General features: G+C 39.4%; 1 protein-coding gene across 11 annotated transcripts in view; it reads left to right on the top strand.

Moving 5' to 3' along the window:
• Nucleotides 1–24,180, top strand: part of PDLIM5 (PDZ and LIM domain 5) — a 124,812-nt gene that overhangs the window by 57,003 nt on the left and 43,629 nt on the right. For 3 of the 11 annotated variants that reach the window (XM_065691687.1, XM_065691684.1, XM_065691714.1), the window contains exons 4-9: nt 10,850–10,892; nt 12,354–12,760; nt 17,406–17,423; nt 17,729–17,901; nt 19,017–19,053; nt 21,286–21,315. In XM_065691687.1, the coding sequence (XP_065547759.1) occupies nt 10,850–10,892; nt 12,354–12,760; nt 17,406–17,423; nt 17,729–17,901; nt 19,017–19,053; nt 21,286–21,315 (708 nt within the window). Of the gene's footprint in view, nt 1–10,849; nt 10,893–12,353; nt 12,761–17,405; nt 17,424–17,728; nt 17,902–19,016; nt 19,054–19,675; nt 20,661–21,285; nt 21,316–24,180 lie in introns of those variants that run through there. The other 8 variants (XM_065691700.1, XM_065691748.1, XM_065691742.1 and 5 more) reach the window with 8 other exon arrangements.

Here is a 24,180-nt window from a genome sequence, read left to right as displayed (position 1 = left end):
TTTTATTACAGGATGCCTCCAGCAGCCTCCAGTTCAACTGCAGAAAGTTATGTCATGCAGAGGAGACCAAGTGTAAAGCTGTTAAGGTCTCAGGCTAGAAAATACAGGGGAAACCTGTGCCTCTGCGTGAGAAGCTTCACTTTTGAAGCCTGATGTGCTTCATGTGCACCGTAATTTGCAAAGGAATACAGCAGCACAGATCTGATTTGACTGTTACTAATTTACAAACAGCCTGATTAAAATCTCCTTGAGGCAGTCATGACTGTACTGTTTGTAGTGATTTGGAACACTGATAAATTTATCTCCACACACAGCCCCCCCCCCCCCCCATACTAGTTATGTAAAGATAAGTGTTAATAGAAGGTAACCAGAAAAGCAAGAAAATTATAACCCCCTGCAAATATTAAGCAAAACTTTCTGGCTACTGCTTTTGAGTCTGCAATGCTAGCGTGAAGTCAAATGTCCATTGAACTCAATAATTTCCTAAGACTGCCAGAAGGACAGCAAACTTGAAGAATAGCAGTTTGACCCAGGTCCAAAAGTTTCCTGATCAAATAATTTCTAAAGCCCTGTTGATTTACTTCCCAGAACCTGAAAGTAGCCTTGGGATTTGGCAGTCGCTTGGTAGTCATGCGTGAGCAGTGGTGCTTCCTGCACTCCTGGCCAAGTCTAGATAAATGGAAAAGCTTGCGCTCAGGAAAGTTGAAACATTTCTTAGTTTGTGACTGTTCTTACCTGTGAACTTGAATAGTATGTGAATATATTTGAGAGTGAAACTTTTTGTCCCCTTTCTCAGAAGATGTGGGGGGGTGTGTTTGATACATAATCTGGATTGAGTGACATGTCTAATGGCATTTATTTAAAATCTTCTTTTGAAAATTTACTTAATGTTGCTTCTGTTATCCCAGTATTAAGAATGGGTTCTCTCTTCTATGGGTTTCCTGTGGCTCAAAATCTGGTAATGTACAGGCAGTTTACCTGACTTAGTGATGCCCGAGTCCATCCTACCTCAGTCCACTGTGTAATGTGTGTCATTTTTCCCTTTGTAAACACTCAGCTGATTGTTTGGGTGCCACAAGTGATGTTACTTTTCTCTATTTACACTTCTGTTTTTCAAATACACAATGTGCCCTGCACCTGTTGCTTTACTTTGAAAAACACCTCTCTCCGATGTACATGGTTTGTGATGCTAACTTGCAGGCATTCCCCAATTATTAAAGGATATGTGATGATCTGTCAAGGGACAGTTGTCTCTAAATGGATTAAAAGAAGCTTACACAGTTTAAATGTGGACTCTGCCCCTCATATGCTGAAAATAGTTCCAAGATAGCTTGAAGTAGCTAAATAGTATATTTAGTACTTATGCAGGTCACTGTTTTCTAGATTTCAGGTAGTTAATTTTGCACCTCTGTGAATGTGCATTGCAAAGACTAGAAAAAACCCTAGGGTAAATGGGTGAACTAACCAGTGTTGTTAGATAAACTGTTCCTAAGCATCAACTCACAGGACAAAAAGAGACACTCTGTAAATAAAAGCTGTCCTCTGCCATGCAAGATCATCTCTCAGCTGTTGAGAATCAAAATTGTAGTGTCCTGATGCATCAATAAGGCTTTCGCTATCTTTTCCTCTAGTAAAGAGTGGGATGAAACTATATTAATGTTTGGCTGTTTGGAAAATAAATGTCTTACTGAAAGATAGTGGTAGTATCATGAAAGCATAACAGCATGAGAAAAATGGGATGTTTGGTAATGCTGGGAAAAACAGGCAGGTTTTCAGGAGTACAGGTCTGAAACAAAGCTAAATACAAGTTGAGAGCCATTACTAAGCAAGTTTAACTAGATAAGTATCTGTTACATCACCTAATGGAAAGGTAAATGGTAGTGGCAGAGTTAGACATCTATTAATAGCTGAACTGCACAGCTGCACTGTTTCTGGGCTCTTTTTTTTTCCATCCAGTTTTGCAAAAAATTACTGCCTTTGAGAAATTCCAGGGTATTGTCAGTAGAAAGTCATGTCTGTGGCACCGAACCACAAAACCCCATGAGGTAATAAAAACACACTTTGTGCCTGTCAAACATCGCTCACTTACTTGAGTCTTGCATTACAGCTGAAGTCGTGTTTGCAGCATTGTGAAAAATCCCAACAGGTTTTGTGGCCATCGGATGGTCTGTTTTGCATCAGTGATTAGTTGCTCACAAAGGCAGTTAATTGCTTCATATGCTGTGAGCCTGCTGTGAATGTTATTCCCTAAGTATTTAAGGCCAGAAGGATAAAAGCTACTTTTTCTAAAGCTAGGCTGTGGGAAGGGAAAACTCTTTAGTTAGCTGGATCAGGCTTGGTCAGATGGGCTTATTAATGTTTCTCTTCTTTCACCATTGTTGCAAACAACAGAATTGCAGTGCTCTGCTTTATGCACCTTTACTTAATCAGTGTTAGCATTTCCAGTAAGTTGGTTCCCTGTCTGATTTGTTGACTACAGGAATTAACTATTTGAGATCACTGCTGCTTTTTGTTTTTTTTCATGCTTAGCTTTTGCAGGAAACAAAATAACTTCCAGTTACAGCTTATACTCTGGCAGCTGCTCTTTGACTTGGCTTTCCCTTTAAGGTGTGGTGAGACCTGTTGGTCAGGCTAACTTGAGGTCTTCTAGATGCAATAGTTGGAGGTTTTCTTGTAAGACTTTTTTTTCAAATTGAAGTTGTTAGCTATCTAAGGCTATAGTAGACAGCAGTTTTGAGGCATAAATAGCTCTTCTCAGCACATTAGACCTGCTATACATGCTGCTAAACCAGTGACCTTAAATACACAAGCATATAAACAATACACGGAGATGATAAAGGTCAACAAAAGTGAGGACTTTTAGTAGAAAAGTTAATTTCTTCTGGCAAGTGCATGTTCATTAAAAGGATGCTGTGATAATTTTGTAAGACGGTTTACAGTGCTTCAGCTATGATGTTCACAGCCACTACCACCTCTGGTAGTGTCCCCTTTGGGGACAGCCTGGGGGCCACCCCTTTAAACATGCCTGCTGCAGTGAAGACTGGTGCAGGTATGTGCTGGCTGCAGTATCCCTGCAGTGGAAAAGTCTGTGATTGTCCTGGTGGTAGTTTGCCAGTCAGGTCCTGGGCTCATGCACTTTGAGGGTGGATGTTCATACCTCACTACTGGGGTGGTGTGGGAGAGAGGAAAGCGGTGTCTGAGGGGCCAGATGGGAAAGAAAACTTGCTCATTTGGTGGTGGGTCATGCTTGGGAGTTAGACAAATGCTAAATAGGGTTCCTGACCTTAAGAAGAATTAAAACCACAGCATATCCTATGAAAACCAGTGGAATTCATCCTTTCAGATGCAGGTAGCATCATGCTTATTTATTGGTGACCTCTGGCTTTTCTGGACCATCTCCAAGCTCAGCGATTTTCATGATAGTCATGCAGTCGCAGCAGGTTCTCCGCAAGTCCACATGGTTGAGATGATGTACAGGTCTGAATGCCACAGATGGAAATTCAGAAGTTATAGTCTTAGGTTGCTCATACTGTTCCCATATCATCATTAAGTCATTAAGAAGTGGGAAGTGTGAGAAAGCAGCTGGGATTTGGCCAGAACTGCCTACGCAGTGCTTCTGGGCTCTGTAGGGGTGACACCACTTCCCCCCATGCTGATGACCTAGTGAGGGACATGGGTCTTCTTTTGTATTGTTGCCTGACACCTCAGAAACAGTTCTTGTCTTACTTGGTTAACTACGTTTCCCGTCTTTTCATGTAGCCGTGGATAGGTGAGCTGCGTCATGGAGGAGGGATATGCTTAGCCGCTGTAAGAAGTAAAATATAATAATCTAACATCTCTCTAAATGGCCAGATTCTTTATCTGAGAGAAAAAGTAGTTGTACAAATACTCGTTTGTCAGCATGTGCTGAAGGGGGAAGAAAGTAAAAATCCATAATAAGGATATGTTTGGGACTGGGGAACTGTGTCATGAAATCCCAGTTAAAATAGATATCACTGCACTTTTAAGCTTATTTGCGCTGTGTTCTAAGTAAAGGAGGTAATCCTTGGAAGTGTTTAAGGCCAGCCTGGATGGGGCTTTGAGCAACCTGGTCTAGTGGAAGGTGTTCCTGCCCATGGCAGTGGTGCCAGAACTGCGTGATCTTTAAGATCCCTTCCAACCCAAACCATTCTGTGATTCTAATGTAAACATTGTGGAAACCACTGGAAAAAAGAAAATTAATGTTTAGTTTTCAATCTCCTGAATTTGATGGAATTTGATTTGATCTCCTAGATTTGATGACAGACTGAAAATATGAAGTGGGCTTTGAAGGACTAAGTCCAAAAGTCATTTAGGCTTCTGCTTTTTATTAAGCTGACTATTTTTAAAAGGTAGCTTGCTGTGTTAGAATTAGTATCTAGTAAGCACTTCTAAAGAATATCAAATGAATAAATTCCACTTTATTAAAAGCCTGGGTATAGTTGTTTTGTCTTGTTTCTTGCACTTAACAGTTAAGGGGATACTGTTATGTAGCAAGACAGCTTTAGGAAAACTTTTATAATATTCAGGTTATAACAAAATATAACTGATAAAAACCTCCATCACTGAAGGTAATGTAAAGGAGGTCTTACATACAAGCCATTATTTTTCCTATGGCTTGTGAGTAACCAAGGATTGGCGAGGTGGGATTCCTGCTTACCAAACTTGATCATATAGACATACTGAGCTACCATTTCTATATAGGCTGCTTTTTAACTTTTCTAGGACAACTGACAGTGATATGCCATACAGGATTGTAAGGCACTGGCCATACTTGGTTCTGGGAGTGCTTTACCTGTTTAGGCTCTGATTAGGGGAATCATGGGCAAGTACAGACCGAGCTGCTCCCCATGTCCAGTGCTGGCCATATGCGTGGGCTCTCCAGGTTTCTAAGCCTTCTCCCTCATGGGAGTAAGAAGCTGTCGTGGTTTAAACCACCCCACACAGGTCGTCCACTCACCCCCCCCCCCCAACCCTCCCCACTCCCAGAGGGATGGGGAGGAGAATCAGGAGAATGTAACTCCCACAGGCTGAGATAAGAACAGCCCAGTAACTAAGGTATAACACAAATCACTGCTGCTACCGCCAATGATAATATTGATAAGAGAAAACAACAAGAGAATATGATACCACCGCCGAACAAGTTCGACCCCCCCAAAGAGGGTAACTCCCAGTTACCTCCCTGGGCATGACGTGCTGTGGTATGGAATACCTCTTTGGCTAGTTTGGGTCAGGTGTCCTGTCTCTGCTTCCTCCCGGCCTCTCCTCGTCCCCAGCAGAGCTTGAGACTCACAGAGTCCTTGGCCAGAATAAACATTACTTAACAACAATTAAAAACAATCGGTGTTATCAGCTCTCTGCCCAGGCTGGAAGTCAAAACACAGAGCTTGCACCAGTTACTAAGAAGGAGCAAAACGGCTCCTGGTAAACCCAGGACAGAAGCATGTTTTAAAAAGTCTGGCAGTCAGAAGGTAAGTGAGATAAATTCTCCTGTTATTTTTTCCTTAGCTTTTTATTAGGCTTTCGGTTTTGTTTTAATAGAATAAAATATTATCTGCCTGCACTTAAACTCTCTTTACAAATGCATTTGGTAGGGTTGCCACAGACCACAGGAATGAGACTATGAGCAGTGGCCTTTGGGTGGTCTTGAAAACAACTAATCCTTTGTGGGTAGGAATACCAAAGCAGAGGGCAGCTTGTTTCCCTCCTAAAATGTCAGCAGTGTTTCTTTTAACACATAATGGTGAAATCCTGAACCTTATTTAAATTTAAGAGGGGGGCAGAAGTTTGATTTGGCCAAATATCAAATAGTCAGTGAAGCAAGAACATAATTTTTCTTGTTTTTACCTGATGTAGTGCTTTATCATAATCTGGTGTGCTGGGGAGTACAAGGATGTAAAGGTGTTACATAGTGTATAACAGTATGTGTAACAATGGTAAAATACTGACATGCACGTGAAGTTGGTTCTCCCTCTTTAAACTTACTGAGAATGTAGAATCTGTTGAAGGTGACTCATGAGCTAATACTCCCTGGCTAAATATAATGAAGGTGTTAAGTATTATCTCGAGGTATTATTCTATCCAGAAATAAATACCGATATTCTGGGCATACTTCATTAAACATGACTCATCAAAGAGCATCAAGCCCAAAAGTTATAAAATGGTTTAAGTGGCTCATCTGACTGAAGAGATCCTTTTCTGAAATTCTGCATAGAAATAGAGCATCTACAGAAACTCTCTTCAATATTTTGTTAATGCTGAGACAAGTATGCCTTACACTGCATTTTAATGTTTGAATTATCGCAAGTTTACGGCATGTATTTTGTAGGCTAAGAGGGAGAGAATGTGTTTATGTAAGAATTAGTTTGCAGAATAGGATGTTTGTAACAAGACTCCTGGAGACGTGTGGTATCTGAGATACAATTATGCATCCCATCTTCTCTGCTCTGTCACTGATTTGAAGTTGCCATTTGCTCCTTTCAGCACGTTGTCAGTGCTGATGCCTGCATTGTTTGATTGTAATTAACGTTCCCATATTTGTCATAATTTGGTATGTTCAGCTAAATGAAAACTACCATAGTAAACTAGGAGAATGACTTAATAAATAAAATGTTGACAGTCATTTGCTTGGATGTTAGCAAGCACGATGACTGGAGTATTGATTTGAAAATATTGCTGTGTTTCTTAAGGCAGAAGAAAAAATCATCTCATTTTTCAGTGACTGCAACAGATTTCAGCCCTTATTGAGTGGTGCTTAATGATAATCTTGCTGCCTCTGCTTTGCCTTGCATTGGCAGAAGTTTGCAGTCTCAAGGCCATAGGTGCTTGTCCGGGCAAGATTGCTGAAGTGCTGATTTACTGACTGGTGTTGCCTGGGGCAGTGTGTATGTTTCTGTAAAACTGTGGGAAATGTATAGTCGTATGTTATATTACTGTATGTAAGGAAGTAATTTCTGATGCTGTGTAAGTTGCAACAAGAAGCAAGCTGAAGAATGTTTTCACTTTTGTGTTTTGCTTTTCTGTTGAGCCAGAGCAAGGTTGGTAAGAAATGAATTATGTCTGTGACAGAGAAGGGCCTTTGGGTCTAAGGAAAAAAAAAGAAATATTTGGATTAGGGTTTTTTTTTCTGGGCTTTAAATTACATCTGCGTTTGTTTTTGTTCAGATAACCCCTGGTGAAAGTCATGGCTTGTTATATATGTTAAACGTTTTCTGCTTGTCATCTTATTTCCAGGAGTTGGCTAATTTATGAAAAGCAGCTTCATTTAGCTTTCTCCCCTGACAACTGACTGCTCTCTAGAAATAAAATGAAGCAAACAAACAGAACTATAGGCTACAATGGCAAAATCACTAAAAGATCAGGTTTGGGGAAAGAAAATCTAACCAGTGGATTTTGAGGGCATAGATTCTACTGCCAAAGCCTCTCTTCTGGTTGATCAGCTGGGAAAAACGAGTTAGTTTTGAAAATGAGATGTGGGAGCAAAGATTCCTTCCTTTCTTTCTTCTTTTCTTCTTAGAAAGATTCAGTTCAGAACAACAGATAAAATTTTGTGGAAAATCATCCAGCCTTGACTCTATTTGGTGGACATGGCGGTGTTATGTTTAGGGTTGGACTTGATGATCTTTTCCAACCTGAAGGTTTCTGTGAAGGTCTTGCAGCTTTTTGTTGTATCTTACACCAGAGTTAGAGCAATTCTGTTGAATTTCTTGCGTACTTTTTTATTTTTTTAATATGGGTGAAATATTTGGAATGAATAAAAGGGGAATTTAAAGAATGAATAGTTTTTGCTGGGCATATTGCTTCCAGCGCAGAGCAGACCAATTCATTTTCCTAATAAGGCTGTGCTGCATGTTGGAATGTTTTGAATTGCATTAAATGTCATGAAAAGCATTCATTGGAGAGGAATGGCTTGTGGTATGTTTACAGAGCAAATTTGATCACGTTTGGTCGAAATGAACTGTTTACACAGGCTAAATATAGTGCTTTTTTTCCTCAAAAGAGAATAAATGACTTTGATGTAGAAGCCTGTGCAAAAACTTTGTGCGCTTTTGTTTTCAATATTAGGCTGTCAGTAAGTGTTGGCTGCCGCTTTTATTTTTGTCTATAATAATTCATATGAAGCTTGAAACTGTAACCATTTGTCAAGGTCTTTTGTGTAAGTTGTTTATAATAAGCATTTGTGTCTTTGCTTTGTTGGTATGTGATTGAAAATATTGCATAAACTAATATGCTGGTTAGTTTTAAATCATTTAGAAAATATCCTGCTTTTTTTAGTAAGTAGTAACAGAGCAGGTGTGTCATCTCATTGTGAAAGCCTTTATCATCAGTTATTATACATTCAATGTGACCAAACCAGCATGAAATCCTAATATGTTTAATTGCTAGATGACAAGCAAAGTGCTAATAGCTAAGAAAATATGCAAGATTATGCAGTTTGGTTTTTTTTTTTTCTATGCAATTTGATAGTATCTATCAAAACCTTAAGGGAAATAGCCCTGAAGGAAGTATTTTCTTAAATGACTGTTGGGTATGTTTTGCTCTCAAGCTTGAAGTGAGCATTTCCTTTTGTACTGTCTTGTCTAACAACGATGCATTTTTCACATTCAGAACTTGGTGGCTCAGTTTGCTGGGTGAGCATTTTCTTTATATGATACAGGATAAATTACAGATTTCAGTCAGATTATGATCTGAGGTCAAGAAAGCCAAGTTAAACTGTTTGAAGTATGTCTGGGACACACAAATTAATGTCCTTGTTTCAAGTATATTTAGGGGAAATAAAGTAATGTTGTCTGACTCCAGTGTTAAAAGAACATTGGGAACATTTCAACCTCTTTTTTTCCCCACCGTTTTTTGCTGCTTTTTGTGTGATACTTTTGAAGATGAAATTTGAAGAGTATGTCTTCAGATCATCTGGACGTTTTGGTTTGAAGTATTTCCTCCTCAGTGCTGTATTGATGGATACAGAACAATTTCATCCATTGCAAACTCAAATTTGATTTTGTAAAAACAAAATAATATTTAAGTATGTTCCTTTTATGAGACTAAACCTTCAAGGTCCAGCATTAGGCAAAGAGATTTTTTTTTTTCCTCAAGCATGAAATATGGTCATTGACTTGAATAATTAATGGCTTTCTACTTCTTGCTCTTAGATCAGCTTAATAAATACACAAAATGTTCCAAGTTATTGTATTAAAAAACATGTCTTAAAATATGGAGTGAGATGCATGTTTCCTTCTAACTTAAAAAGAAAGGTTTCCGTATGTATTGGCACTTTCTTCTTCTTGCTTTTGTTGCTGCAAATTGACAACTCTGCAATTAGGAGTGATTAATGATGCACCCTAGTGCTTTGGAGGGCTGGAGGTCAGTCTTCTTAGAGGCTGCATACTCTGTGGGAAAGGGGAGAACAGACCTGTTCCTCAGTGCAGAACAAAACCCCCTCTCTGTTGAGAATTACTGTTGATGTGGACATAATATTTGTCAGCAGCAATGCAAAACTGGTGAAGGCAAAGTGCAGAAGATGATCTTCTCGTGGTGGATTTTTTTCCTTTTTGTTTTTCTTTTCCTCAAAACATAGCATGTAGTTTTTAATGTATCTTCCTTTTTGTAAATTAGCTACCGACCCTGCAACACGGTTGCTGTTGTTGGAATCTGAGCTCTCCATGTTTTCCTGGTAGAAATAGGATAGCTGATAGGTTTATACAATAGAGGTGTTCTAAATTGTAACATCTGTTAGCTGATCTCCAATTAAACAAATGTATTTGTCTCCCTGGCAAATTATCTTCTGGAACTGGGATTCCAGATTCAGTTCTTCAGAACCTTTTTTAGAAGACTTGTTGGAAGCTGTAGTTGTTCAGGCAGGATATGATTGTTAGTTCTTGGATCATTAAGGATGCCAGCTGTTATTAGCAGCTACCAAATACGGCCAGAAATGTTTTGAAATGTGGCAAGAATCCACTTTTCTACCAAAAGAGCATGGAAAGATTGAAGTGTATCAGCAGCAATATTTGCAGACAGAATGTTAGTGTGTCAGGTTTTTTTCTGGTTGGTTTATTTATTTTTTGTTTAATTTTGTGTATGTATGTATTTTTACATAGAAGTATATGCAAATCTGAAAAAAAAAACCCAAACCCAACCCAACTATGAAGTGAAGTGCCTTTATCTGTAACGTATTGTCAGTTCACTTCAGGTATAACAGAATCTGTCAATTCTTTATCATATTAATCCTTTCCATTGTGATACTTCCTTTCTTTCCCACCACCCCATAGTAGTTTCAATGCACCCATTGTTTGGAAGAAGTTTTTTTGCTCTGTACTGTGGAGTTCAAGTGACATTAACCTTACCCTTGAAGACCAAAGACTGTGCAAAAAGTTTCTGTGTTATTTAATTTCCTAAGTCCTTCAGAAGGATTTTTGTTGCTGTTCTAAAAGGAAGCCGTCTGATATAAGCCTGAATATAAAGGTTATGCACTATTTAAAATGCAGTTTACTTGACTAGAGCTTTTGAGTTTTATGAAAGGAAGGAAAACAATAAGCAAATTAGTCTTCTAACTGGTGATAGGGTATTATGAATTTATAAATGAAGTATTACTTGATGATAGGTGCTAGAGTTCCTAACACTGTATCTGGATAAATTAATCCAGTTTGGTTTTGCCTTTTCCTCGTGCTAACAACAACGTTGTAGGTTTAACTTGAATGCTTCCGTTCCCTTTAGAGGAAACAAAATGTGATGTTTTATGTATCTCTGATGACATGATGATTTGGAAGAGATAAATTCTTAAACATTGAAGAACTTTGTTTTTTAACTTATATGTATGGGTTTTTTTCTGTTACAGAGTGTCTGCTGTGCAAAAACCCGATATTGTTCAGGTACCAAAGGTATGTATATAACAACCAAGAAATGCAGCATGTGGTACTGTTACCCATCTGTCACACCCTGTTCTTGATAAGCAGTAATTCAAACTTTCCTTTCAATATAACATGCTTGATTTCTGTGTCTTATGTTAACAGCATTGCAGCGTTTGAATCTGAGTGATCCCTGCCCACCCCCCAAAAAAGGAGAGACATAATTAAGAGACTTGAGAGATAGTGATTAAAAAAGAAGAAAAACTTTGTATTTTCTTCCAACTCTCAGAACATTATATAGAAAGATATTGGTCAAGTTCTTCCTTTATCCTTAAGGGAGAGACTTAGTAGGGTTTTTTAGTGATGGGTTTTGCTGGTTTTTGTTTTGTTTGGGTTTGTGGATTTTTTTGGTGTTTTTTTTTTTTGGGGGGGGGGGGTTGGTTTTGGTTAGTTTTTTGGGGGGTGTTTTTTTCATTTTTTTTTGTTGTTTGGTTTTTGTTTTTTGGTAGGTTTTTTGGGTTTTGTTTTGTTTTTTTTTTTTTTTTGTCTGGGGATTTTTCAGTGAGGACTGAAATCTTCCTTTGTGTTTGGAGAAAGCTTATCTAAATATTAGCATTTGAGAGAACAGTTTCCCTCACTTTGCTTAAAACCCTGGGGAGTTTTTTATTCTCAAGTGCTTCTAATATTCAGTTCTCAAGCAAATCCACCTTTTGGATAAGAAGGCTGTTTGCAAACCTGAAATTGCTTACGAATGTCCGGTACATGAAAATCCTCTCCAGTGGACATAAATAATTTATAGTATATTATTGCTTTGCTGACTGTGATTTGAAAGGCCACAGTTTGGGAACCACCATGGTAAAACATAGCTCCCAGAAAAAAAAAGTGGGGTTTTTTGAGCGTTTTGATCTGACAAGGGTATATGAAGACATTGAGGCCCATTGATGGAGTGCAACTGGAAAAGCTCACTGAGTCTTGAGGCACTGGACACTAAAAAGTGAACTCCAGGGCTCTGGTTCCTCTCTTAAGGGCCGTATCAACAGATAAATACATACAGTGTGTGTGTACACACACCCATGCTGTTTGTTTATGGGGAACGTACATATCTCAAGTTGGGTTTTAGAAGTGGAATGTGGATTTTATAAAAAGCCACTAATTTTTTCCGCATGAGTTTACCTGATGGGTTGTACAGTGGAGTGGTTCTTCAGTTTCTCTTGAATTTGATTTGTGGGGTGTCTGTTTCGGATAAGATGAGAAGAGTTATCATCATGGGATTACATTTTGACTGTATGCTTGGATCATTCCCTTTCCTAAATGCATGGCTTGTTTTCTTCTATACTCTTCATGGCTGCAGTCTCAGTAAAGCTTGCTTCTATGCTTCTCGGTTTCATGCTAGGTGGGTTATCTCCCGTAAGAGCAGCGAATATCCCTGCTGAGGAATGTGCATGCGTTTGGCGTGGTTTTGTGTGTTTCTTTTTTGTTTTTCATCTCGCATAGGGAGAACCTAAAGAAGTAGTTAAGCCTGTGCCCATTGCCTCTGCTGCTGCACCCAAAGTCACTGCCACGGCGAGTGTGGCTTACAATAAGACACCGAGGCCATTTGGAGCCGTAACCTCTTCCAAAGTCACCTCCATCCCATCACCATCCTCCGCCTTCACCCCGGCCCAGGCAGCTGCTGCCCCGGCCCCGTTCGCTGTGCCCGGACTGCATGTTAACGCCAAGCCTAACGCTGAGCAGTGCTCACCAGTGCTGAGCACTGCTAAACCTGCAGTTAATGTCCCACGGCAGCCCGCCACGCACAATGCCGGCCTGAGCGCCTCTGCTGGCGACGGCACCCAGGATGTAGCCGAGGGGCAACGACGAGGATTCAGAGAAAACCAGGGGGAGAGTAAACAGCAAAATGGGTAGGTGGGATTTCTTTTTGCTGTGAGGGTCTTTCCTCACAGGAAAAAAGCTGGGCTTGTTTAAGGGCTAAGTCAAACACAGCTTGGAGGCGGAGTCGCTTCGTCCTCAGACACGAATCTCTGAGGGAAGGACTTGTGTTTAAAAGGGGTGGTTTGAGGGGTCAAAGTGGTGGTTTTCCTCTGGAGTGACATACCAGTTTATAGAGTGTCACAGCTAAATTGAATCAGGAGCACAAAATGCTTTATATAATGGGTTGTATGGACCCAGTGTGTGTTCTGGACCTTACAACAAGCCCAGCGTTAATTTCACTGTCTGTATCTCACTGTGCATTTTGACTCTTGATACAGTGACTGAAAGCAGCAGGCACACAAAAATGCAAGAGTGGTCTGTTAGTAGGTGCTGTGATGGCCAGGAATGAGATGCTCTCAGTGAAGAGAGGTACCAGAAGGGAGGCAAAGGGACAGATGTCTCATCACTTCTCTGCACACATATGCAAGAACATGTGAGAAATTTTTAAGGTGCTTTCAAGGAAGCCAGCAGGGTTAGGCAGATTTTTTGTAGCATTATAATATTTCAACTCTAAATGTTGTCTTTATCCTAAAAAAGAAATAGGTTTAAAATTTCAGTAACTTTCATGTTCAAATAATTGTTTATGTTAAAGCAGTATTGGAGACCTAACATTTAGGGGACTGTAAGGCTGCATAAAAGGCTTACACTGTATAGTGTGTAGTATCTAGACAAGTAAACAAAGATTAGTAAATTAAACTGAGCCCAGCGGCAATCCTGGGCACTCAGACATGCAGTGCCACCCTGTTTCAGCATCATGCTTTTGGCAGGGGCCACCTTGGGCTCTCCCAGAAATTCTTGGGCAGGGCTTGGGAGTTGTAGCGCCTTAGGGACTGGTTCCCAGCGGCTGTTGTGCTGTGGGGAGAGGAGGAGGCTGGGCAGGAGTGGTTCCATGCCAGTTGGCCTCTGTGCCCAGCAGCAGTGTCCAGCAGATGGAATTAAGTAATAAAAAGGGCTGGAGGGGAACTATAGGTTTCTCTTCAATCTTGAGAATGTAAAACCTGAGCATAAAACCTAAAAGCTGTCGTTACTGTTTCACATCCCTCAAAAGAAAGTGTCTGTAGGAAAAGGCTTAGTGCCTCTCGTCTGGTATTCTCTCAGTAGATGAAGTATATAAAGAACCCTACAGAAAGGTAAACATCCACATCAACTGAACTACAGCATAAATTGCAGTTTCAGTTGAGCACCTCATGGAGGGGAAACTTCTTTAGGTACCTATTCCCTTTATATTGTGGTACAAATGTTTTCCATATGTGGACTTGTATAATGCAGTCCGTATGCATTTTATATCACACTGCTGCCATGGTAACTTCCAGGCTTTTCTTAAACAGGTGTTGGCAGGAGTCCACACCACTGCATAGAAGTGGGATGAAGTTGGGAAAACCCAAGGACTTGCTTGATGCTGGTCGACTTGTTGAATTCACTTTGGCAAACCATCTCTTTATCTTTCCAGGAATGTTGTTTTAGCAAATAACCATATGAGGAATATTTAAAAGCAGTAATTAGTACTGAAAAAGAGGAACAATAGCAGTAAAACTAAGTCTCTTGGAGGGAAGTGCTGGGAAGTGTGGAGTAAGCACTTGACAATCAAGATAGAATGACTGGATGAGCGCTGTTTCATGCCTTACCTTATGGTTATGAGATGGATAATACCAGCTGAAGAGTATCACAGCTGACAGGTGAAGAAATCCCTGTTTTGCTGCTAACCTTCCAGATCTACTTTGGGAAAGCTTGAAAACGTTCAGAACTGTAAAAACCTACTTTATTTTGCCATCTTTCTTGCAATAGTGTATTTGGGCGTGTCAAACTAAGGCAGAAAACAATAACCCCTAAAGTGATTATATTGGTCTGCCATTACACTACTTATTTTACTTAGAAAAATCGCATTTCTACAATGATGTCTATCTCCCTCCCCATTTAAAATGGAATTGGTGACATTTATGAACTATCAGAAACATTGAAGTTTGGAATAATTGAGCAGTCTGAAATAAATTCCATTTTGCTTCTGTGTTTTATAGTATTCATTTTCTCAAAAGAAAAAGAAGTGTGTGTGTGGGAAGTTTGTATCTTGTTCATAGCTCTGCTGAGCAAATGCAGTTCTTCTGACATGCACCTTGTACTCAGAATTTCCCCTCTTCCTTCTGGCTTCCGTCAACCCATATTCAGGATATAAACTATTTGTCCTCACTTCAGTATGAGGAAGGAAGTTTTGTTTCCCTTGTTTAGTCCTGGCTTAGAAAGAAAGCAATTTGCCTTCATTAGGCTGTATGCAATTATGCTTTAAGACCTTCTTGCCAACTCTTGCATGAAAAAGTGCCTGCTGCTTTGAACAGGTAAGAAAGAGGTTGATGGATTTCACTCAGTTTAAGCTCAGCTGGGCTGATTTTTTTCCCCTTGTAGGTTCTCTTGATGGTTTTAAGTTTGAATTACATGGTATATGGCTTTACCAGAGCTTGGATTTGGAAAACTCCTGTAATATTTCAAGGAGCAAAGAATGTGTTAACACATGAAATACTTTTTTTTTTTTTTCCCTTGCAGATAACAACAATGATAAAGTTAGTATCGACAGCACTCGAGTTGAATTATGGTCATTTTTCCTGTTGGTATAACCAGCATGTATTGTTGTTTTGAAAAATTATAACTCTTAAAGTTTCATATTTAAATTTTGCGCGACAGCTTCAGCTCTTCTTTGTAACTTCTTAGTGCAGTAAATGATTTTGTCTGCATTGGACATGATGTGGTCTTGCTTTTCTCAGTGTGTTACATTTTGCAGCTTTTGAAAAATTATTATTATTGTTTACTTTTATTATTTTTGTGTGGCGTTTGTGTGTATTGATCATTTCTTGGTGCAGTTGCGGCTAATTGGTGTTGGTAATACCGCTAGTTAATGGTGAAGTACCCTATAAAAACAACCATGGTGTGAGGACTATGGAATGAAGGGATATTGAATTTATACAACAAAAATAAAAGTAACATCCATATACATCCGTGTGTGATTTGTACATATTAGGGATGATAAAAATGATTGAGGGTTTTATTGGCTTGTCTTTTCTCCCCTCGCCTGAAGGGTGAGTTAAGGCAGAGCCTTTTCTCATTGACTTTTCCTTTGTCTTTGGTACCACCTTGTGGCCTCAACGAGTCATTGTTAGTAGAGTCTTAAACCTTTAAAAAAAGGGACCAGTAGGATCCTCAGAGGGTCAGCGGGCTATTTTGTTTATAATAGTACTTTCAAAAAATGTGAAAGACTACTTATTTTATTGTGACATTTGCTAGAATGCAGTCAACTGCATGTAAATAATTACATTTCCATGTAGTTCCACACCTTTAATTACTACTTTAATGTTCAGATTGTCTTTTTGCTATTAAATGCTTTTTAATAATGTTTGATGCTTTACTTTAGTTTTCTCTGTACTTCTTGTACTCCATCCTGGAAAAAACGCTGTCCTTCTTTCTATACCTTTCTCTCTTTTAGTAACTTTGATATATGCATATTTCACTAATAGTATGTGTCACTAAATTAAATCTTTCAATATAATTTCATGTGATACCGTATGAAGAAATATAATTTTCTTTATATACAAAAGAATAATTCCAGTATTAATTATTCTTTTAAGCTTAAGTATTTACTTGTGCATTTCATCGAGTGGGCCTAATTCTTACTTTTTGACAATTAACAATTTACATCATTCTCATTAATATTTTCCATCTTTCTTCACCATAAATACTTTAGTTATTAAGAGTACAGTGGGGGAGTAGTGGCAAAAATGAAAGCTACTTTTTAAGTTTTGTTGGGTTATTTAAAATTACTATGCCTAAGGAGCTAGTTTTGCACAATTGATCTCCTGTGAATTATGTAATAGTAGATCTACATTTAGAGAGTCTTAAAGATTAATGCTTTGGAATGACGAATGTAGCATTTAGAAATAATATAGATATAGTATGGATCTTCTGTTCCCTTTTCCTAAATTGATCAGTGCCATTGCATGTTCTTTACATTAGTTACTGAAAACAAAGCTCTCAAATTCTGTCTTCTTGCAAGTCTGCTAGTGCAGGCATTGATATTAGCATGTAGGTTACTGTGGGAAAAGTTTCTAGATGAAGCATCACCTCACTTTTTTGACTTCCAGAGAGGAGGGTACTGAGCATCAGTATCTCCACGTTATGCTCCAAAATGTCATTCCTACTCTTCTAAATGGCCTGAGCCTCATCCAGTCTTTGACAAGTGCAAAAGACTTGCCCACAGTGAGTGCTTGGCCTTTTGTGAGCCAAGAGGAGAATCAGGGCACCTGATCTGAACTAAGTAGACTACGCTGCTTTACCAAAAGAAATTCCCCTCTCATACCCGTGAGGAAGTTCATGCAAGTTTAACTATGGGAATTCTCTGCTGCAGTTTTGGTAGTAGAATGAGAATATCTCTCTCTATTGGATTTCAGTGCCCTTTCCCACAAATCTTAATTCAATAGAATAATTAGCTGCACTTCTGTTTCATGTTTCTGACTTTATCTCTTTTCTTTTTTTCCTTTTTCCTGTTTATGCTGGGGAAACTTTCTCTTGCTGTCTTACTCTATCATCTCCAAGGAAAACTCCACCTAAACGGTAAACATCGAAACATGTACATGTCTTGACAATAAAATGTCTTTTACTGTTTCAAAAGTTCTGACAGTGAAACAAGGGGAAATATTTGTTGGGTTAGAGTAATTAAAAAGCTGTGTTTGGTTCAGAGAACTGAATCTATGTTCATGTGTGCCTGTGAAGCTCACTGTGGCACATCTGCATCCAAACACAGAAGCTGCCTTTTAATGCTGTGAGAAGTCACAGTCCTGCCTGTGTCTTTGTAGCTACACCAACGCAGGCGGTCTCTGAAGCTGTTCACTCACTGCTCTCTCTTCTCCTTGCCGCAGCCCCCCGCGGAAGCACATTGTGGATACCTACACAGAGTTTTACCACACACCCACCCACAGCGATGCCAGCAAGAAACGATTGATTGAAGACACTGAAGACTGGCATCCCCGGACAGGCACTACCCAGTCCCGCTCTTTCCGTATCCTTGCCCAAATCACCGGCACTGATCATAGTAAGTAGTGTGGTGTAAGCCAAGTAAAATTAATGGCCTTGGGCAGATAGATGTTTTTAATAGCTGGGGGTGGGAACAAGTAGTAAGAAGATTCAGTCAAATTTCTTTCATTTTTCCTCTTTCGTATTAAATTCAGTAGGCAGAATTTTGGTTGTTTCTTTCCATCCTGCCCTGTTCATATTTAATACTCCAGAAAACTTAAGGTGTTTTCAGGCACATAGAAAATATTTGACAGTCTTACCAAAAGTGTGTGATCTGCAATGCGTTAGTCAATCAGAAGCATAAATCCATAGTTCCTCAGTTTATTCCCAGGTTATGTTTTCATCCTCTGCTTATGCTATAGTTTGATTACATATACTGTCGACTGTAACAAGTGATTCATTTCCAGTCATATAATTTTATGATAAAACTTCAATTTCATATTATGCTGTCAGTTACAATTCATTGGCTAAGATCTGTAATGTGTAAAAGCCATCAGAAGTACCATCAGGAGACTTGAGCTCAGTGATGTTCAGACTGAAGCAGTTCATGTAGAGGTGATTATTTCATTCTGCTTTTCACAGCTAGTGCTACAATAAAGAAGGCAGTGAGGAAATTGGAACCCTTCCCTGGGGGCAGGTTTGATTAAATCGACTACTGATTCTCTGGCAGAATTACTCTAGAAGCCAATGATAACCTCTTCCCAAGTAACAATTATTATCCATCTGTGATAAAGATTCTGAACTTGGACAGTTACCTTGGTGGGTCACAGCCTGGCTGCAAACAGACGCTTGGATTATCACCTGTTATAAATGCACTGGGTGTTTGTCCAAAACAAATGCCTTCCAACTTCCATTCCTCTTCCCCTTCTTAACGTGCCTTTCTCAATGCCTACATGGAGAATGGCCCAAGAGAAAAGGCAGAGACCAGCAGAGCCACCTTTCAGCAATACTGCTGGCAAAGGGGCTTTGCCCACATAGCTCATTTCCATCGGGGTGTCGTTAGAATCTAGGAGTCCCAACAAGCCTTTTTGTGATTTCCTGTTGTGAATGCATTGGCACAGGGTAGGATCGCAGTGTACGGTGGTACAGTGCTATTAGTGCCTTAAAAAGTAAAAACTTTCTTCTTTCTTGCAGTGAAGGAACCAGAACATGAAGCTTCGAAGAAGACTAAGTGAGTTGATGTTTTACATTTTTATTACTTTAATACTTTGCACGTCTTGATTCTTAACTGATAAGTGATTGGTGTATTTGTGTGACATCTGGTGTTTTTAAAGCATTGCTGCTTTTTTTGCCTTCTACTTCAGCATGTAAAAATCAAGATATTTTTCTGTGTAGACAGACCTTTTAAAATCTGCTGCTGCAGTCCAGTAGTAGTGTTTGTGCAGGAGTTTGAGATTTTCCATAAGCTTGGACTGATTTGGTTTTCTGTACAAGGTCAGCTTGGCAATTGTGTTTTCCTTTTCGTAAACCTAACCAGGCATTTTTGATTTGCCAGTGTAGATGAGATTGCAAGGCATAGCTGGAAAGTATTACCCTTCTGGACTGCAAATAAGGGTCAGCTGTTTCTTTGCTTCGGGATAAGTGTTGTTCAAAATGAGGACCAACCAGCGGCTAAATCTAGTCAGTGGGAGATTTTTGTGCTGACTTTGCCTAACACTGGATCCAGATTTTTGACAGATAGGAAGGCAATGTGCAGATAGGAATAGTGCATGGAGATTGCATGCTCGCTTGTGAAACTGCTAAAGGTAATCTTTCTTCCTTTCTTACTTTTCTTCTATCACTTCTTTCCACAGGGAAAAGGTTCCCATCCACGTCTTTAGTCCCAAATACACAAAATTACGTGACTGGCACCATGAAGTCTCAGCACGTGTTCTTAATGTCCAGTGATTTTACCCAAGTTGCAAAAGCATAACACAAATACTTCCTTCTTTCCTTCTTTTCCATCTGCTTTGCAAAAAAGGAAAAAAAAAAAGGAAAAGAGATCTTATTTCATTAGCCTTACTGCAAGAGAAATTCTGTCCTTTTCTATACTTTTCTAACACTTTCCTACTGATGTGTAAAAAATGAGATTAAAATGTTCTTGTGCTAATCAATAGTTGACAAAAACCCCTCATTTAAAACCGAACAACTTGGGTGCCTTAATCTCCCAACGTGGGGGATTAGGTGGCTGTTGCAGTTCTTTTGTTGCCTTGAAGGAGTCATTTGCATTGCTGAGTTTGAGTTACTGTAGGTTGTTAGGAAGAAAGTTATGAACAGAAGAATAAGAAATTGTATTACTTTGATTTTGGGTCTGGGGGAAGAAGACGAAGAAAGACTGTATGCACTTATATCAAACTACCAGGATAATTATCTTGGATTTCACTAGGTATTTAGCTGGTCAATTTTAGAGTGGTTGTAAATGTTTTACCAAGTACAACAAGAAGATAGGCTGCTTTAAAGCAAATAAATAAATAAATCCACTGTTGCAAATCGAAGTGCGAGCTCAGTATAAAGATTCTACTGCTTAGACTAGTAATATGTTCATATTGTGGAAGACTTAGAAAAAATTAAGCAGAATGTTGCTGTGTACCTGTAAAAGCTTCAAAACATCCTCTAACAAGAACAAGATGGTAGTATTTATTTATTACAGTGTGAAGCTCATAAGCTTTTTTTTTGTTTATAAAGGCTTAAAGGCCCTATGGTTCTCCTGTAAAATAATGTATTATAGTAGCTACACATTCATTTATTTATGCTTTTTGAAGCTTGAAGAGTATTTTAATAAAAGTTGCTTTTATCTTAGGTCTGTTTGTTTTTCTTTTGAGTCTCTCTGACTCCTTGAATATTCCTCTCATGCACAGAGCTGTAATTTCATTGCACTTTCGTAGATTATATTATTAAGAGAAACAGTTAAATCCCTGCTGCGTAGTAGAGACAACCTGCACTGTAAAAAAAAAAAAAATCTCACAGTAGTAGAATGGGGTTTGTGTGTTGTCAAAATCGACACATTTGTAGGTATCAGTCAAATGAAGGAACTTTGGGTGGCAAGAAATTTACCAAGTAAAACTCAGTCTTTTGCAGTGCTTATTGAATCAGAGAAGTTTCAAAGCTCAGAATTCAGTTGTAAATCACATATAAAAGCTGAGTCTTTCCTAACTGCTTAATAAGAACCACTACAATGGCTTGTAGTTTGTGCTGCTGACCTACACTCTTTTCTGATGTGCAGCTGACCTACACGCTTGGTCCTGTGAACAAATTCATGTCCACTGCAAATGCTTCTGCAGATTTGGTGGGGGTAAACATTTTTGTTGCACAACAGTGAAATAGGAGACCCTTGGAAGCATTTTAAGCTTGTGTTTCCTTTTCAGATGGTTTATACTGCTATACAGTACAGTAGTAGTTATCATATTTGTCATTTTATCTTTAGGAAAAGCCAAACAGAAAATGGAGACTTCAGGTAATAGCAAAGTTATCTAACACTAACAGTCACTGATCTGGATGCGTAACACCGCACAGCATAACGTACAATTAGATTTGCACTGGTAACAATGGACCACTGCATTTTGCACACCTTTTGGGTTAACTAATTAGGGACAGTAGGGGAAAATATTAATTTCAATAATTTCACTAAAGACTGTTTTAATGAGAAGTGCCAATTAGTTATCCCCCCTGCTTGTTAGTAAGAACTGTTACTAAACGCAAGTGTATTTCTGAGTGCACATATGCCACAATATAATAATTTTATATATATATAATATAATAGCACACTGCTTATTAAAGTAGGAATGTGAAGTAGTGTATTAAAATAGTGTTGCTGGTTTTAAAAATTTTTTATGAATGGAACAGAAGATGGGAGTTTTAGAGGACACCAGTGCAATGAAAACTATGCAAGATTATTGCTTAGGCTCTCCCTAATGTTTTCCTCATAAGAGTAGAATGATTTGGCCTTCAAGTATTTTTGTATTTTGGAGATGTCCGTAGGTAATGAGAAACATCTTCACATTATTATTTCACTCACCGTTATGTCTGTCTATCTTGCCAGCTCTTATCCCTTTGAAGGGTGAATTGCTTTAATGAAAAATAGAACAAATCTGAAATGTAGATTCTGAAATATAAAGCCTCTGTTTTGTGCAAAATTAAAAAGTCATAGAGCCTAGCTGCTGAGGATACGAATAGTGTGAGAAAGGCAGGAAAATTATTTGTTGCCTATAAATTCATATCAAGAACTCATTAGTTCAAAAAATGGTTTATGAACATATGAAATTAATTCAATTTAGGGCTTTAAAGATGTCATCTCTTCTCCTGTTACCTACATTGCAGAACACTTGATGTTAAATTTTGGACTTCATTACTGTTTCCAAAACAATGGAATGCTTGTCCATTTGCATGTGGATAACATGCCCTTGCTCATGTCCAATTCCCAGCATAGATCTCATCTTTGAAAAAAACATTTTGAGAGGTTTTAATATAAATGAATAAGCTTAAATTTAAGAGATTACCTTAGAAGGATGAATATGATGAGCAATGACACAGATACTTCTCTTCCATAAGTAATCTAGAGATGAATACCCCAATTTAATAATATTTCAACTTTTTGTGTGGATAAACCAGATTTTTCTTTCCAGGAGCTGGAAGGACAGGAAATAGGAATAGAAAGCCCTCACTGAAATGTGTAAATTACAACTCTTTAAACTAGTTACATAAAGCTTAGAAAGGCAAAGTCTAGCCTTTGTGTAAAGTTAATTTATGTGCTTGAATAACTGATTAGTTCTAAAATATACTTGGAAATAGGGTGGTGCAGAATTAGATGTTCACTTTGAATCATTTGCTTTTGAGCAACTAGGTACAGATTTGGGTTTGGCCTTGAACTGTAATGTCTGTTCATTGTCCTGGGTGAAGGTGTGTCTGGATTTTCCAGATTTGTAGCTTACTTAATCCATAGCCAGTGGAAAATACTTCTCCCATGCTTGTTCAGTCCTGAAACAACCTGTCTTAAAGGATGTGTTTTTCTTTTTTCCTCCCCATGGCATAAATATCTCTAAAGCATACCTGCAGATCTGCCTAATGGAGCAGGAGTCCAGGATATTTAGAATCATAGAATCATAGACTAGTTACGGTTGGAAAGGACCTCAAGATCATCTAGTTCCAACCCCCCTGCTGTGGGCAGGGACACCCCACACTAAACCATCTCACCCAAGGCTTCATCCAACCTGGCCTTGAACACCGCCAGGGATGGAGCATTCACAACCTCCCTGGGCACCCCATTCCAGTGCCTCACCACCCTTACATTAAAGAACTTCCTCCTTATATCCAATCTAAATTTCCCCTGTGTAAGTTTTAACCCGTTACCCCTTGTCCTGTCACTACAGTCCCTGACGAGGAGTCCCTCCCCAGCATCCCTATAGGCCCCCTTCAGGTACTGGAAGGCTGCTATGAGGTCCCCACACAGCCTTCTCTTCTCCAGGCTGAACAGCCCCCAACTTCCTCAGCCTGTCTTCATACAGGAGGTGCTCCAGTCCCCTGATCATCCCCGTGGCCCTCCTCTGGACTTGTTCCAACAGTTCCATGTCCTTTTTATGTTGAGGACACCAGAACTGCACACAGTACTCCAGGTGAGGTCTCACGAGAGCAGAGTAGAGGGGCAGGATCACCTCCTTCGACCTGCTGGTCACGCTCGTTTTGATGCAGCCCAGGATACGGTTGGCCTTCTGGGCTGCGAGCGCACACTGAAGCTGGCTCATGTTCATTTTCTCATCGAACAACACCCCCAAGTCCTTCTCTGCAGGGCCGCTCTGAATCTCTTCTTTGCCCAAGCTGTGACTGTGCCTGGGATTGCTCCGACCCAGGTGTAGGACCTTGCACTTATAATGGTTGAACTTCATGAGGCTGGCATCAGCCCACCTCACAAGCGTGTTGAGGTCCCTCTGGATGGCATTCTTTCCTTCCAGCGTATCAATCGAACCATGCAGCTTGGTGTCATCGGCAAACTTGCTGAGGGCGCACTCAATCCCACTGTCCATGTCAGCGACGAAGATGTTAAACAAGACCGGTCCCAACACTGATGCCTGAGGGACACCACTCGTTACTGGTCTCCAGCTGGACGTTGAGCTATTGACCACAACTCTGTATGTGGCCATCCAGCCAGTTCTTTATCCATGCAGTGGTCCATCTGTCAAATTGATGTCTCTCCAATTTCGAGACAAGGATGTTGTGTGGAACAGTGTCGAACACTTTGCAGAAGTCCAGGTAGATGACATCAACTGCTCTACCCCTGTCCATCAGTTCTGTAGCCCCATCATAGAAGGCCACGAAATTGGTCAGG

Source organism: Lathamus discolor, chromosome 1 (assembly GCF_037157495.1).
Source record: "Lathamus discolor isolate bLatDis1 chromosome 1, bLatDis1.hap1, whole genome shotgun sequence".
In the NCBI taxonomy this organism is placed as follows: domain Eukaryota; kingdom Metazoa; phylum Chordata; class Aves; order Psittaciformes; family Psittacidae; genus Lathamus; species Lathamus discolor.
Note: the sequence above shows the minus strand (reverse complement) of the source record. Positions and strands in the feature narration are given on the sequence as shown.